This window comes from Actinia tenebrosa, unplaced genomic scaffold, assembly GCF_029948245.1.
Source record: "Actinia tenebrosa isolate PJP-AT-01 unplaced genomic scaffold, QUT_ActTen_1.0 PGA_scaffold8__29_contigs__length_14323225, whole genome shotgun sequence".
Taxonomy (NCBI): Eukaryota; Metazoa; Cnidaria; class Anthozoa; order Actiniaria; family Actiniidae; genus Actinia; species Actinia tenebrosa.
Window position 1 is genome coordinate 12,747,822 of NW_028292585.1, and position 15,346 is coordinate 12,763,167.

The window sequence follows — 15,346 nt, forward strand, 5'->3', positions numbered from 1 at the left end:
TTTATACATTTACGATATACAGATTAGAGATTGACACCTGTCGTAGAATCATTATAAATACAGCTCATGTAATCAGTTCAGCAGAGTAGAGTAGAATAAAGGTCCCGAAGCTTCTACCGAGAGCGGTTGTCCCGTAACAAATACTAGCAATCCTGCGAGTAGAGAGTTCAAGTTGAGATCTGCACTCGAACATCTCCTCAATCAGCTCAATCCAAACAAAAATTAAGAACTGAAAAAATGGTGAAGTGGATATTTTGTGTGAAAACAAATAGCTTAATACTGTGCGTTTCTTTGCCTGATGAGCCAATTTTAACTGTAAAATAATTGGGTCATGTCAGACAAAACGATATACTTATACAACTCTACACGGGGAGCTTGAACTTCTCCTTCTCACACTGAGGTAGATTCCACTCTTGGCGGCTGAGCCTAGGTGGTGGGGAAACTTCACCACGTGGGTTGACACTTGTCAGTCCTTTTGGATGGCGGTGGGTGTTCTCGCAGGAATCTGTGTGCTGCGTCGTGCAGCCGGAATGGGATGATCCGGCCATGTTTCAGTTGGTCCGTTTCCACCAACAAAGTACTGCAAAGTAATCCAAAGATCCCAGAATATATACTAACCAGTCTACCAGTGAAAACGGCTAATAAATACTCACTTCAAAGCACACTGCTTTCTTGCTTTTTTACTCGTATGAGGTTCAGCTGTTGGGAAGCACGGGTGGCGTGCACTGCTAATGCGCCGCCTCTCGCCAATGCGACCCGAGTTCGAGCCCGTATGCTCGGTTTCGTATACGTGAGCGAGATGTTTGTTGGTTCTCTCCTGTGCTTCGAGGGTTTTTCTCCGGGGTTCTCCGGTTTTCATCCCTCCGCAAAAATCAATGCCCTACTTCACTATGACGTCACATCAAAACAATCTTCAATAATCTATTGTTTAAACGCAAAGGATCATGGTCGTGGGACGGGGCCAAATCAACGCAAATTCACCGAAAATTGTTCTAAATCCCGTATCATTCCACAAAGAGGAGTAGAATAGCCAGCAAACGCTCAGAATATTTTTTAGTACATATTAACACATATTATATCTGAAAACCAGGCCATTTTAGATTAAAAAATTTCGCTAGGAGCAAATTTAGCTGAATTATCTATTGGATTTGGCGATTCTATCCCCCACATAAACAAGCAGTGGCGTCATAGTGATCATGAATTAGGTCAATTCCAATTCGATCTTGGGCTTCCACCTAGCATGGATCTCAGGGTTCCGTTCGTGATTGTCCCACTCTGTGATTAAATTTTTACAAACAAAGGCGATCTAAAAACTCGAAAATTTGGAAAACTCATACTTGTTTTCAACTGTACATCGTAAATAAGGCGTCCTTAGTTATACAATAGAGTCTAAACAGGCAAAGGCTAATGAGTAGGGCCTTTTTTTCAAGGAATCAAAGGGCTGAATAAGGTCCGAAAAAGCGTTTTGGCCGCCATCTTGTGACGTCAGGCATATTACCAAAACTGGTAACGAACCAGATTGTCATTTTTTTTTTTTTTTTTATTTATTTTGTCTTTTCTAGAACCTGATTAGATTTTATTGATGTTGCTGATTATATGTATTTTTAATCGTAATTAATATAGTTGTATTTTGTTTTGTACTTTCTAGTGGAGTCATAAATTGTCACATGTACCCATTAGTTTATGTCTAACCAATTGCAAAATGCATGAGTCAAAAGACACTACTCAGATCCTACGACAGCGTGTTACAGGAAGGATAAATCACTCAAAGAGAACTAAACTACCTTCCACACAAAAAAATTACAACCAGCATTTGAAAACAGACAATGTAGAATGATCTGGAATGTGACGGGCAGTCCCCACCATTAGGCATTACAAGCTAGCCGGTAAAACCCCAACAAAAGCAGAACTTGGGCTACCTGTGAGCTAGCCTGCGTGGCGGCTCTATACGTGATGATTACCTTAGTCCAGTCCCGTACCCCTTTCTGTCCGCTCCGACAGGCTAAGTTCCGAATTGTCAAAAAAATTAAAATAACTCGATCTTAAATTGTTCTTAGTGGTTTTTAAATTTTTCTTGGGTAGTTTCAACTGCTGTTTTTAGCCGTTTTTTTCTCCCTCACCTACCTAAAAGTGAGGAAGAAAAGACTAAAAAACAGCTAAAAGCTATCCAAAGAGAAGTTAAAAACCACTAACAACAATTTATGATTGGGGTATGTTCATTTTGATTGATTGATTGATTGATTGATTGACTGATTGATTGATTGATTGATTGAATAATGGGTTGATTGATTGATTGATTGATTGATTGATTGATTGATTGATTGATTGATTGATTGATTTTTTCAGCATAAGACAGTACAGATACGACACAGATTCGTTGTTTGGGCTGCCTATGCAGTTTCTAATAAGTGGGTTCCCTGTGTTGTACACTGTCATGTTCAGCGGTCTCTCACACACCATCCGCCATATTGGAACGAAGTGACTTCATGAACAAAAATAAAACAACGAACTACGTTTCTAAAAATAAGAAAAACTTATTATGAGGTAACAAAACCAGCTCCAAGAAAGACCAATACACTCTAATAACTGTGCCGATGCCATGAGTAGTGCAAGACCAACGGTGAGTGAAATTTTAATATCTTTAGAGGAAAGAAAAAGATCAGGCTTAAAAATATTTACATGTAAGCTAAGCTTAACGTTTTATTTGTTAGAAAACTTAACAAGCTTTAGTTCATAAAAAAAGCTTACTCAAATACTAATACATCTGGCTTTCTACGTTTTTTCGTTACAGAAAGAAGGTCACCTAAGAAAATACAGAAACATATTTCTTGGTTGGGCAAAACGATATTTTCGATTGGAAAGAAGCTATTTGCATTACTTTGAAGCACCATATGTAAGACTTATGTATTATAGGAATTATTAGATATTCTATAGGTAATAAAAGTCTGATCTCTGTATACATACACAATCCCACATGCTTGAGATTAATATTTTATTTGTGTGCAGAAGTCCCAAAATTTTCTATCAAAAAAGTTTTAAAAATATCACAGAATCCTGAAGCAACCTCTGCTCTGATCAAAGTCTTGGCATTGCAAACTCACAGATTCCAACCCTGGAGCTATCTACCAGTAAATCATACATCACCATAGCATTTAAGCTTAATTAAATAAATAATAAATAATGGGATAAACAGTGGATTCCACAGAGTGTCTTTTCTTCCACTGTATTCCAAATGGAATTTAATTGGAATTTAATTTTTTATCATATATTATTCATATATTATTCATATATACAGGGGCACAGGAACATTTAATACATTTTCACTAAACTCAGCTCCCCCACCTTGCCATACAATGTCACTATTGAGCCCCCCCAATCAAAAAACTGCTCTGCCGTCCCTGATATATTAATATTATATTCAGGATTCGAGGAATTGATGATTGTTTTTTTCCCCAGGCTCCAGAACCTCTAGGTAGCATAACAAGGGGAGATATTGCTGATGTCAATGAATGTAACCAGTTTCAAGGCAAAACCAATGTTTTTGAATTGCACACTAAATCTGGGGTGGTATGGTTTCTGCAAGCAGACTCATCTGTAAGTCAGTGATTCTTATAGAGTGAATGTAACCATGTGACTCAAAATGCATTAAGATATAAAAAACAATGAAACTTCTTTGCATCAATCAATAATGATGGTTCAGAAAAGACCAAAATCCAATTGAAGTTTCGAAAGGGCAGAAAACAAAACAACTGTTATCGCTGAAGTGTTTATTATTTATGGTACTTTTATTATTTATGGTTATTTTTACAGGAAGAAATGTACTCTTGGATGAAAGTGTTAGTACCTACAAAAGATTTACCATCTTCTCAAGATCAGGTTAAAATTCTAGTATAACAAACCTTGTTATCATATAGTCTCCTTAGTCTTATCCCCTTTCCATAGGGAAAATATTGATATTTCCTTAGATTACATGTAGACAATATACCCCCTTAGGTCCCTCCCCACCCTTTGAAATTTACACTCCCCTCAAGGAGAGATCTGGATATTTTCTTATTTTCTGGTACTACACAACATAACCACCACAGGCCTTTCCAACCCTTGGAAATTTAAATCTCCTTCCATGGGGGAAATATGAATATTTTATTCGGAACTGCATGATATACCCTTCTCAGGTGCCTCCCCACCCTTTGGAAATTCAAACCCCCCTCCATGCCTCATAGGATTCTTGGTTTTCACCTGACATCATAAAAAAAACTAGAATCCAAAGTATTCACCAAGTATATAGTTTTGGCTGCTCTTTTGGCCTGTGGAAACTGTTTTGTTTTATATAAATCCTGGCAAAAGTTTTGATGACATAGGTGAAAACCAAGAATAGCTACAGTATCTTCTGAGACCCTCTTCCACCCCTCAGAATTCAAATCCACCTACATAACATCTTCTTTTTTCCAAATTTTTAAAATCATTTTCTTAATCATGTTAATGTAATGTAGGTTTCACCAAGTGGCTTTGTAGTAGTTTCTGATAATTCACCACAGCCAACCCAAATCCTCCAGTATCCAGGAGGATCACCACAATGGCAAGGACTGCCAGGACCATACAACCCACCACCAATGCAGCCTGGACAAGTGGGACCCCAGTTTGACCCTCGTATGTTTGCCACAGGGGGGCCGTTATATGATCCACGAGTACATGGTCAGTCTTGATTCCTAAATGCATTCAGTATTATAACTATCGAAACAATTCTACTTAAACCATTTTCATAATTATGCGAGCCAGGCCTACATAAGACCAAATTTCAGATTTTTGAGATTTTCTTACTTCAGTGTTAGTAATTGAAAATATTCATGGTCCATAATAAATTTGAAGCAAATGCCACAATATGCTCTTCTACATCTCAGCTCAGAGGATAAGGGATATTACGGTTTTCATTGGTATACACTTATCAAAGACACGTTGCAACTGATGGACAATAGACTGACAATCAAATAGATTGTTCCCATGTATCTTTACTTAGTCTAGTGATTCGTTTGAATATTTCATCATTCTCTTAAACCCTTGGAAAGGTTCCTTTTCCATTCAAATTGTTTACAACCGTTGATTTGTGATTTGAAATCAAAAGGAAGCACATTGAGAAAACCCCATTGAGCCACCTTAATTGACTGCATAATTTTGTTTAGCAAGCCCAGTCTTAAGTTTTAAAATATTTTTAATAGGTTGAGCTCTATATAACTTATATTATTATTTTTTGTTCTGCAGGACAAGTACCCTATACCCCACCACCACCATACACAGAAGAAACTCAACCAGCACAACCATTACCAAGTAAAACAGGGTTAAATTAAATTAAATAAAAACATATTGTCATATAATTTTGTAATTCCTTAGACCCTTTTTGAATTTCAAAATACAGCAGAGTTCTTTGGAAGTGCATATATACAAGGTCCACTGCTAGTCCACCCTTTTTTTGTCAGTGTTTGATCTTTGCTTTAGTGTAATAATTTGGCCATGCAGGAATTAGTAGCTAGTCTATTATATCTGCAGAGGTGTGCACTAGGGAGTGAAGCACACACACACAAAAGAGGGACTCTACTTTTGTTTTGTCCCTTGCCCCTCAATGCCTGGGGTATGGGAAATAGAGTTGTGGATTAGGATTATACAAATGCATTCCACTGGAATTTTTGCTACAGATTTGGAATATCATTGATCTTTTTACTGTACACCCTAGCCTGCGTGCAGCCAACCTCTCACTGACTCTAACTGAAGAGAGAAAAGTCTGGCTGCACGCTGGCTTTTGTGGGAATTTCTACAAGGGGTATGTTGATAAACTAGAAATATGAGACCTAATCCTACATGGACATAGGAAAGAGCACAAAGCTAGGGTATCTCAATTAATATAAAAATATAACAAATTGTATCAAAATCGTCAGAGAAACACAGCATATGCTACCTGTGCTTTTGCTAACATCTTAGTGAGTGAGTGAGCGAGAGACTGACATTTTTGCAAATTCAGGCCCCTTGAAATAACTCATTTCTACATTTTGGATATCCACAAGTTATGAAAGGAATAAAGCTTTTGCACCATCACATGACAGCATCCATACTATTAGATGGCAAGAACATACTGTCACTTTTGTGAGAAAGAATTCAATTCCCAAGATGAGGATCTTGGGGATAAAACAATAGGTTCCAATTTTCAGGAGATCTGAATTCTTTTGTTTTGTCCTCCAGATCAAGCTGATTTGACGTCTATAAGGGGTATATAAAGCATTTTCACTCACGTGACAAGGCAGCCATATTGGTATACCAAACAATAGAAACTTTCTGTACAGTTTTTGCATAAAAATAGAGTTCCATTCCCTAAGGATAGAAAATGTATTGTTTTGGTACACTAATATAGCCTGTGTGGCAGCTCTTGGGGAGGGGGAGGGGGAGGGGGGTTGGGGCAAGGAAGCCACCTCCAATCCCCCTCCCCAAGAGCCACTACGCAGGCTAACACCAACATATCTACTGTGTTAACAAACCTGAAATATAATTTTCCAATACACATGCAGCACACATAGAGAATATTAGAAACGAAGGTAAAGAATTATGTGTTTATAACTTCTTCTATTTATATATAATGTTGAGTGTGGATTTAAACTACGGCATAAATGGAAGATCCAATCTGTGCAAGGTGAAAAGGAAAAAACAATATATTTGCATTAGAAAATATTAAGATAGTCAAGGTAGCCTAACTGTGATAAATAAGAGTCATTGATTAAAATATATAATCAGCATCATTCGGCCGTCGTTGATGGCCAAGATAACATGTCTCAATAATAACAGCAAATAGGAAAACAATGCAAAAAGATGGTGCAATGCATCTATATTTGCATATATTTGTTTTCCTATCAAATTTCCTCAGTAGACTGAGTATAAAATTTTGCATGATGTAATAGCAGTTATCATGGATGCATGCAAATGAGATTTAAATGAGACAACAAGTGGGCTATTGGTCGAGCTCCTAAGGTGCGGGGATCATAAGGTTTCCCAAAGTCACTAAAACAATAGGCCCTTTGCAGCTCAGGAATTACGTGCTGATTAATCCACTGAAATCAAATGAATGAAAATTTTGATTTCCATGGGTGAAACTTACTGGAGAGCAAACACTTTCTACCACATATTTCGTAACATGGTAACAAAACTGTATTTCGCAACACACCGGTTACTCATCGTTTCATTCTGTTCTTTACAAGTAGCTAAAAAGAATCACCAATCAAAAATTTAAAAAAACAAAAATTTTCCTCTCCAGTAGAGACAAGTGACCGTTCACTGCAAAGGGCCTACTCTTTACCTCATGGGAAGTCAATATCTAGGAATATTTACCTCGATGCTCAAAGACTTGCAGCTTGGTGAATATAATGCTCCCCGATATTTTCTCTGCCTTCGGCGAATAATTGTTCATTAACACATTTCCTTATGGTTGTCTTATGGACTAATGATATGTTACTAATGGTAAGGCATGTTACTATTCAAAGTGAACACATTTATTATAAGAAAGATTAAATGTAACTTTTTTCATTAAATGATTATATATATATATTTATTTATTTATTATATTTGTTTTTAATTTTTTAATTTTTTTTTTAAAGAAATTTTACTAAAGTTGGGTTGGGAAATCGTAGGTCTATAAGTGCCTCGCATTTTACCCTTTGGCGCCCCCTCTCCAGTATTGTCTATAACTTCGACTGAACGCCATAGAATAGATTTCATAGGACTGTAAAAATTCGTAACATACGGACACGGAGTTGAAACGTTGACATTCGCTGAGCAATCTCAGCGTGATGGACACAAACGCTTACTAGGTTAAAGTGCTTGGACAAGGTACGGACACGCTGTCATGACACGCGGGTACGTCGCGCCGAGGACTTTTCACAATCTTATGAAATCTGCTCCAGAGCAATCTTAAATCATCCACCCTTAGTTGCGCTGATATATGGTGATATATCCGGTATAGAGAGAGGTCATTTTAAAAACCCGTGAAATAGATAACACACATTAATAGACCGAAATTCCATCATCTTAATTCTTTTGTGACTATTTGACTATTACACGTTAACTTGCATTTTTTTTATATCACGGGTTAAATGCCTTCACTCTAATACAATTAATATAAAACCTTCGCGGTAACTTGAACGTGCATCTCTAAAACTCTCTGGCTCTTTTGAATTGCCTTCGAAACTCTCCCTTCTTGGGGTTCTCGCGGCATTTTAGTGCATTATTCGGTGGGCGCACGGCTTGGTATCGTGTCCAGTCTCCTTGGCATGAAATAAACGGCAACAAGTCAACGTAATTATGCATCCCTTCATTTAGCTCTGGTGCGACCAAATTTGGCGTGCCAGACCCTCTCCCTCGGGTAATCAGTCGGAGCCTGCGATCATAACAGCACTGCTGTGTTGCTGTTGTGGTTGCAGAGTTCGGTAAAAGCTGCCGAATGCAATACGCTGCAGTTGGTTTGAAAACAGCTAGTTTCTCGAGCTTAAAGTTGACATTTCTCCATGAAAACAATTTCCCTTGGATCTTGTCATAAAGGGTGTTGTTATAATACAACCCATAAGGATATCGACAGGGGCATGCTGGGAGACTATGAAGCCAGGCCTGGATCTTTGGATGACGATGGATTGGACACTGTTCCCACGCCGTGCAGGAGTCTGGGTTTCTTTTGGGTGGCGATGAAGTAAAGTTTGCTATGGAGTGAGAAAAATGAAAATGGTGTGGGAACAAAAAAGGAATAGATGCTGGCCCGCACACAGAAGATGTAACTTAATGCGTATGACGAAAAATGTATTTCACATTGCTTCTCCAGTAGTGAAATTCATAATTCATCTACTTTCTTCAGATTATTTAATGGTAGTTTAAACTACACAAAACTCACGTTCAAGAATAGACTGCGTAACTATCCTCATGACGGAAGGTGACGCCGTAGTCTGAGCATGTGCAGTGGTCTCTTGGGCTTTCACTTTTACTCTTGTCGCTACCTTCACTGTAGGTGTCGTGTACATCTTTTTGACGTCCTTCTGACTAGAAGTCTTATTAGTACTTATTGACTGCTGCTTTTCTTCTGGCTGGCTGGTTATGTTGGTTTTTCCGTGGTCGGGGTTGTCAGAGGTGGTGTAGTCGTTCGTTGTTGGTATGTTTTTATTATTGTTTGAGGGACCAACAAAGTCGGACGGTTTGCTGGATTCTTGAGGCACGTTACCACGAACTTCGGTGTTATTGATTTTCTGAAAGATAATCAAACATTGGCAAGAATAATAAAGGCCCCTCTCAAAATTATTTTAGATTGGCGAGGCTGATATGACATGCCGGAAAGTATAAAAGGAAGGTAACAAGTTCCATCGAGAAACGTGTGATTTCGTGATTTCTTTCGTATTTTCATGTTAGCTTAGTTACTTTAATCAAGTAACATGGACATGTGTAGATTCGCAACTTTCCCGAGGGGTCAACATAAACAAAAGTTCTTGATAAAGGTATGTTCAGGGTGCTTAATGTGCTATATACAGTCAATTCAAAAAATGTTGTCGTCGACCAACTCAAGCCTACGCGACTGGACCGAAAGGAACTCTGGGTAGTAATCATTGAAGCCGAGTTGATTCCATCATTTTATCTGACTAGTTATGCCTGGTTTACAGCACGAACCTTCGTAGGCGAGCGGGAAATGTTGAAGGAGACGTTTTTTTAATGCCTTCATATTTTCGAAATTGTGAACTGAATCATAACTACTTTGTTTTTCTTTCCCTAAACCCAAACACAAGAATTTGATGGATTGTTTCTCGCCATCATTATCTTATTACTAGCGGGAACAATCAATTCAGAATGAATATTTAACCACTTCAATGATTTTTACCCATATTTCTTTCGGTCCAGTCGCGTAGGCTTGAGCCGTCGACGACAACGTTTTTTGAATTGACTGTATCTTTGATGGCCTCAAAGAAAAGACGAAGGCTTATCGTACTGCAGCTGATCATGAGGCACCATAACTTCACGCTAAAGGTACTTCACGGGGCTGCAAAATCATGTTTCTTTCCGTGTTGTGAAAATTGTGCTCGTAAGTTTTGATTTTAATGAGAAATAATAAGAAAATTTTAATAGAGCTAGTCTGGATGCTACTCAACAACGTTGTATAATCAAATCTAGAGAACTATATCAACCGATACTTTTGAGGTTTAACGCAATTTATGAACTAGCTTTTTTTCAGCGAGCCTCGGTATCATACTAGAATTTTAACATCTCGAACGCGGCCTATTGCTGACACTGATTTGAAGTCGCAACGTTTTCATACCTCAGATTCTTTTCCTTCAGAAGTTCCGCAACAGAAGACGACTTCAAGTGCTAAGCAAACCAACAGGAATGCAAGGAAAAAAGTCCCACTGTTCATTGTAAAGTGCTTGTACTTAATGATCTGCCAAGGTAAAAGATGACTCAAACACGACGACCTTTGGGGAAAAAACACCTCTGATGTTTATTGGTATATAAACTGGTCAGTTTGTGAAAGGAGTTTTAGGGAGCAAGGAGCATGCACCGTTAGAAAATAGGGTAGGATGCTGGCGGCGAGGTATGACTTCTCTTGGGAGAAGCAGACTAAATAAACTAGAATCTATATATATTACTTTATAAGTCAGACGTACATACTTGACCAATCCGCCAAGAGCAGCATTCACGTTTGGAAATTGTGATAAGATGAACCAAATGACGGAGGCGCAGTTTCCTAAGCGCCTTATACATTGTAAAGAACGCCTACTTTTGCAGCTCTTCCCTTTAACCTTCATGCTTGAAATACCGCGTAAATATTTTCGTATTTGGCATGAAAAATTATTACGAGAACCGAAGGCACTTGCATTACCGACGGCCATGACCTACAAAAGCTACGCCTCTAGAAAACCATTCCAAAATAAATACTAAATTGCTTTTTCTCTACACATATATATCTCTCTCTCCAAGAAATCACAATGTGGAATCGGGCAGCTTCTCGTGACGTTATAGATATACATGGATATTAATAATCGTACCTTATAGCTGTTGAGGTTGCAGTTTTCAAGACTAGGACTTTGGTCGACACTGAAGTATTCATAAAAGAAGTGCTTCTACACGTATCGCTAATAAGTACCTGTTATGTGCCGTATGTTTTAATTTCAAGATTGTTCCCCGCCCCTTGCGCGATTAACTTACTTAAGTATGTGGTTATTGGATTGCAACTTACGTACAAACAAAAGATTAATCCCCGGCGATAATTTACGGCCAACTCTTGAATCCTTCAGTGCACTCTTTGGTACAGATAACAACCATGAGAATCAGAACTTATTAGACAAAACCTTTTTGGGACCCTGGTTTTACAGGGATATTTTTTAATGAATGGTACTAGAGATGGAATACTAAGCTTGATAATTAAAAATCTCTTTAGGATTGCAGCGAATCTTTTGCTAACCTTTGGTTGTACCGCTTTTCTTAACGACAAAAACAGAAGCTTAAGATTTTCAACAGGTCGCCAGCCAGTCGACGAATAGATGCCGAGAAGATGTTCACTACGCTACGATCAAAGTCCTTCGAGCTAATTGGGCCAGCATGGCTTCAGTGAGAAGACAGCTGATCTTGCTCTTTTAACAAGAGTTTTACGTCGTAATGGCATCTCTTGGAAGCTTTCCCCTAGAAGCTGATTGTTGATATTTTTTGTGGGTAAATCTGGTTTCATTTCGCACGCGCCGGCAATTTTCAATGTAATTTAAATCAGATTGCGCCTCTTATACATCCATCAGCAGAGGTCATAATCAGGTGTGTGCAATTGAAGGATTTTCCTCGTAGCGTCCATTAGATTTTCTCTCAGGCGGAGATAAAAAGCGGCGCTTGGGTAATGTCAGAGGGTTTAAAGTCGAACTCGCGGCGGTAACTATCCCAGTGTAGGACCAATTAGGTCGACAGCCTGCCAGCTCAAAAGACACCGAATATCATCAGAAAGAAACCGCGTAACACTTTTGTAAATACGCAGTTTGATATGAGATTGATTCTTGAGCCCAGGTGTAACAAAGGTAGAACTAAGCTTTGTTTCTAATATATCGACAAACCTTGCAATAAATAATCTAGAGTAAGAAAATTAAATGAAACATGGAACACACATGTACAAAAAAAAAAAAAGACTCGAAAAAAAAGAAAAAAAAGAATCGAGTGAACACTGAAAAACTTTCATTTCTGCTGTCAAGTTACTACATGAATAAAGTGAAAAAAGCTTCACTTTTTTGTTTCTTCGTTTAATCTGCAAAGCACAAGAAACCTGGTAAGCAAAGAATAGAAAGCCGTATCACCTCGCAAAATTAACGCCTCTAAAAGACCTCAAAACTTAGTGATGAAGAAATCTAAATTGCCACTCTGCTCTTGCTTATGATACAAAAATTTAAGGTCAGTAGACCAGTGGTATTAACCTAAACTTAGGCAAACATACAAGGCTTTTAATAGGAAATAAAAACATCATAAAAATAGTTGGAGGCGCCATGCTGGTGCGACAGAAATAATTCCGGAAGAGAGTGAATAGCCGCGCTTGAGATTCAAGGAGAGTTTAAGGGCTAAATCTTCAATTCATTCGAAACATAGCTCTAGGGCTTGAGATCAGTTATCTTGTTTACTTCTCGTCCGAATATTTGGTTCTTTAAGGTATGTGTGCGGTAGAAATGAAGAGAATGTACAGTATATAGGAAAATGGGAAAGAAAGTTTGAAGGGAAGAGAAAGATTGGAAAACGAAAAGCGCACTACGTGTTAGGAGTCAGTTTTGAGGTTAAAGAAAATAGATTGGAAGCAGAATTCATCAAAATGTATTCCAAAATAAGAAAGAATTGCGATGTTCAAAGGAACTACGGCTCTTGTTCTTGGATTAAGCCTGGCTGATCTTTCTTTTTCGGGGGTGTGGGGAGAAAGGGAAAGGTTTGCCTACCATAGAAAAAGAGATACTTAACAATTTTTTGTTCTGGGGGAGGGAGGGGAGGGGGGCTGGAGGAAAACAATAATTTCTTCAACAGATGAAACTACTCAAACTTGTACAATCTGGAGGCAGAGGACAAAGTAATGCTAAACTGATAATCAGGGGAAAATGATTTCAATTGAAAGAATGTTGAAAAAGAAAATAAAAGAGTGCTCCATACTTACATTAGATTAGTTTAATTTTGATTTTGGTATAAAGAGTTTAGTTTCCCCAGTAAGAATGACCTAAAAAAACAGCACAAAGAAAAATAATGGATAAATACTGTTATATTAAGGAATGATGTAGCTTGAAGAAGAACAATCCAGATATAAATCAATGTATGGCATTTTTGTATAAAATGTAATTACAAAAATATTTGTCATGTTACATGTGAAGTATCAAAATTGACACCAGATTGAAATATCAATCAATTCATTCTAATAGCGCAGCGCAGCCCTGACGTCATAAAAACAAAGACAAAGGCGAAATTCGGACAAACAAACTTACAAGTTTACTTTCAGCAGATAATTTTCACAGCCGATCGCAGTTGATCTTAGTTTACATGGGTTATTATTGTAACTTTAAGTAAAAATAATAAAATCGGTTCGTATAATCCTCGTAGCAGTTAAACAGAATGCAATGTTTGTCCGAATCTTTAAGCTATTTTTAGAATCAGCTCGCTGCGCTATTGTTTGATCATTCTTCAAACTAACAATGGTTCTGATTAAAGACTCTAAGAAGGTTTCTATGAAAACATGGCCAGAAAGTGTTTCACTTTCAGTGAATAAAAATTAATTATTTAGTCTGGCCCAGTGAAAGTGCATTCTCTTGGATTTAGGATCCCTAAACTTTATACCCGTCATATCTGAGCAGAGTTTATGGCTGTCTTCCCTGATTCAGCTAATCTTGAACTTCCCACCTTTGCAAAACCCGAAATATTAAATTCCAATTTAAACTGTCAATTAGCTGTGCCACTGAGATCTGAGTCCAGAGGCTTTTTTAGGGCTTGATAGCACTAGTACAAGAGCCGTTTAATTAGGTCATAAGGTTCCCAATAAATCTGCAAGTCTTGTGCTCTCACAAAATGTCACATTGGCTATCATAATCACCCCTAACAGCATCAGAATATGAATGCAAAATGTAGAATAGCAAACTTAGTAACAAAGGATATCTATAGATGATTTACCTCGTTTCTTTCAACTGCCGTGCACACAGCACTACATAACATTACAGAGTGTCTATAACTCATGACCTCTACTACAGCTCTAATTGTTTCACCAACATACACTGAAAATATAGCATGATCAAAAATAAAACTTTGGACACACTAGACTGATTAACTCTGATATTTGTGGATTTATAGAGAATATGGTGTTGTAAATACAGTACATCGCAATCCCTTAGACTACCTCAACCAGACCACAGAGCACAGTTTCCCTCAAAAACATGAAAGTTGAGACGGGGGAGGCCGGCTAAAAGAATTAGTGAAAGGATCAACCCCACTTTTGACTGTTTAATTTTCCAGCACATTTTCCTTTGTGATTTCATTATTTACATATGAATATAAGATATTTGAAGTTTGGTATGAGGCATGCAACATGTCACATGCAACAAATAAGCTTCACCAACCATTTTTTAAATACTTTAGATGCATTTCCGACAAAGTGAGTCAGACATTGAGAACTGGGGTGGGAACAATGAATGATTGTGCACATTTATTTATTCGAAGGATAAGAATTTTATAAAACTACTGTATGCAGAATTATATGCATACATACAAGGTGATGGGAACTTGATGTGCTGAGATACGACCATACAACCAGAGCCTGGCAGTTTCGTACCATGCAATGACGAAATTAATCTGAGGAGGTAAAAATATAGTTATTGCAGGTTATCCAAGTATTTAATAACTAAAGCACCTTCATAAGTTATACTTTGCTCTAAATATCTATCGTCTAATACTCTATTTATTCATGATACCTCTTAGCCTCACTCTCATGTCAGAGGTTAAAAAGAGAATATACAAAGTATATATAGTCGTTTGTATCTTAATTTCGTATCATTACCCATTCACTAGAGCTCCATGTACTATACAGCGTTCAAAATTTGCAAGTTTAGCAAACTCGCTGTTTATATGAATGGGATTGAAGTCGCCTGTCAACTCTGCAAACGCGTCCACATCTTCTTGGCCAAAAACACGGAAAATTTCAGCTTTTTCTCCGACTTCAAACCTCCTTGTAGACGAACAGTTACGTAAGTATAAAACTGATAAGTTCTGGAAGAGGAGATTTAATTTTAAAGGTTGAAAATATCGAAATTTGAAGAGAGCTCCAGCCATCTAAAGAAAGATGTTTTTCTTC

The 15,346-nt window shown here is 37.7% G+C and overlaps 3 protein-coding genes across 4 annotated transcripts; 1 reads left to right on the forward strand and 2 right to left on the reverse strand.

The window, feature by feature from the left end:
* The first annotated feature begins 2,452 nt into the window (after positions 1-2,452).
* On the forward strand, positions 2,453-7,581 carry LOC148905218 (dual adapter for phosphotyrosine and 3-phosphotyrosine and 3-phosphoinositide-like). Its single transcript, XM_089040928.1, has 6 exons — positions 2,453-2,620; positions 2,792-2,893; positions 3,457-3,594; positions 3,811-3,876; positions 4,491-4,692; positions 5,257-7,581. Exons 1-6 carry the CDS (start codon positions 2,600-2,602, stop codon positions 5,340-5,342), a joined length of 615 nt encoding a protein of 204 aa, XP_088897054.1. The 5' UTR covers positions 2,453-2,599; the 3' UTR covers positions 5,343-7,581.
* On the reverse strand, positions 6,671-12,154 carry LOC116299327 (uncharacterized). The gene is made up of 4 exons (XM_089040918.1): positions 11,049-12,154; positions 10,322-10,475; positions 8,915-9,263; positions 6,671-8,726 (listed from the first exon to the last, which is right to left on the reverse strand). The coding sequence occupies exons 1-4, from the start codon at positions 11,108-11,110 to the stop codon at positions 8,185-8,187; spliced, it is 1,107 nt and encodes a 368-aa protein (XP_088897044.1). The 5' UTR covers positions 11,111-12,154; the 3' UTR covers positions 6,671-8,184.
* Positions 10,322-15,338, reverse strand: LOC116299329 (hydroxyacyl-thioester dehydratase type 2, mitochondrial). Of its 2 annotated transcripts, XM_089040929.1 has the most exons (5): positions 15,053-15,338; positions 14,765-14,847; positions 14,173-14,273; positions 13,172-13,231; positions 10,322-10,441 (listed from the first exon to the last, which is right to left on the reverse strand). In XM_089040929.1, exons 1-4 carry the CDS (start codon positions 15,322-15,324, stop codon positions 13,178-13,180), a joined length of 510 nt encoding a protein of 169 aa, XP_088897055.1. In that variant the 5' UTR covers positions 15,325-15,338; the 3' UTR covers positions 10,322-10,441; positions 13,172-13,177. The 2 variants fall into 2 exon arrangements, with proteins under 2 accessions (XP_088897055.1, XP_031563828.2); XM_031707968.2 differs by lacking the exon at positions 10,322-10,441 and having other exon boundaries at positions 13,168-13,231.
* Positions 15,339-15,346: the final 8 nt, after the last annotated feature.

Bases quoted from the DNA above. Each gene is read 5' to 3' on its own strand.
- LOC148905218 (XM_089040928.1), top strand. From the start codon at position 2,600: ATGAGTAGTGCAAGACCAACG. The intron at 2,894-3,456 runs GTAAGACTTATG...TTTTTTCCCCAG, and splicing joins ATTACTTTGAAGCACCATAT to GCTCCAGAACCTCTAGGTAG. The intron at 3,877-4,490 runs GTTAAAATTCTA...AATGTAATGTAG, and splicing joins TACCATCTTCTCAAGATCAG to GTTTCACCAAGTGGCTTTGT.
- LOC116299327 (XM_089040918.1), bottom strand. From the start codon at position 11,110: ATGAATACTTCAGTGTCGACCAAAGTCCTAGTCTTGAAAACTGCAACC. The intron at 9,264-10,321 runs GTATGAAAACGT...ATTATCTTTCAG, and splicing joins CTGAAGGAAAAGAATCTGAG to AAAATCAATAACACCGAAGT. The intron at 8,727-8,914 runs GTGAGTTTTGTG...CTCACTCCATAG, and splicing joins TACGCAGTCTATTCTTGAAC to CAAACTTTACTTCATCGCCA.
- LOC116299329 (XM_089040929.1), bottom strand. From the start codon at position 15,324: ATGGCTGGAGCTCTCTTCAAATTTCGATATTTTCAACCTTTAAAATTA. The intron at 14,848-15,052 runs GTAATGATACGA...TTACCTCCTCAG, and splicing joins CATGGAGCTCTAGTGAATGG to ATTAATTTCGTCATTGCATG. The intron at 13,232-14,172 runs GTAAATCATCTA...CTGTTTTTTTAG, and splicing joins CGGCAGTTGAAAGAAACGAG to GTCATTCTTACTGGGGAAAC.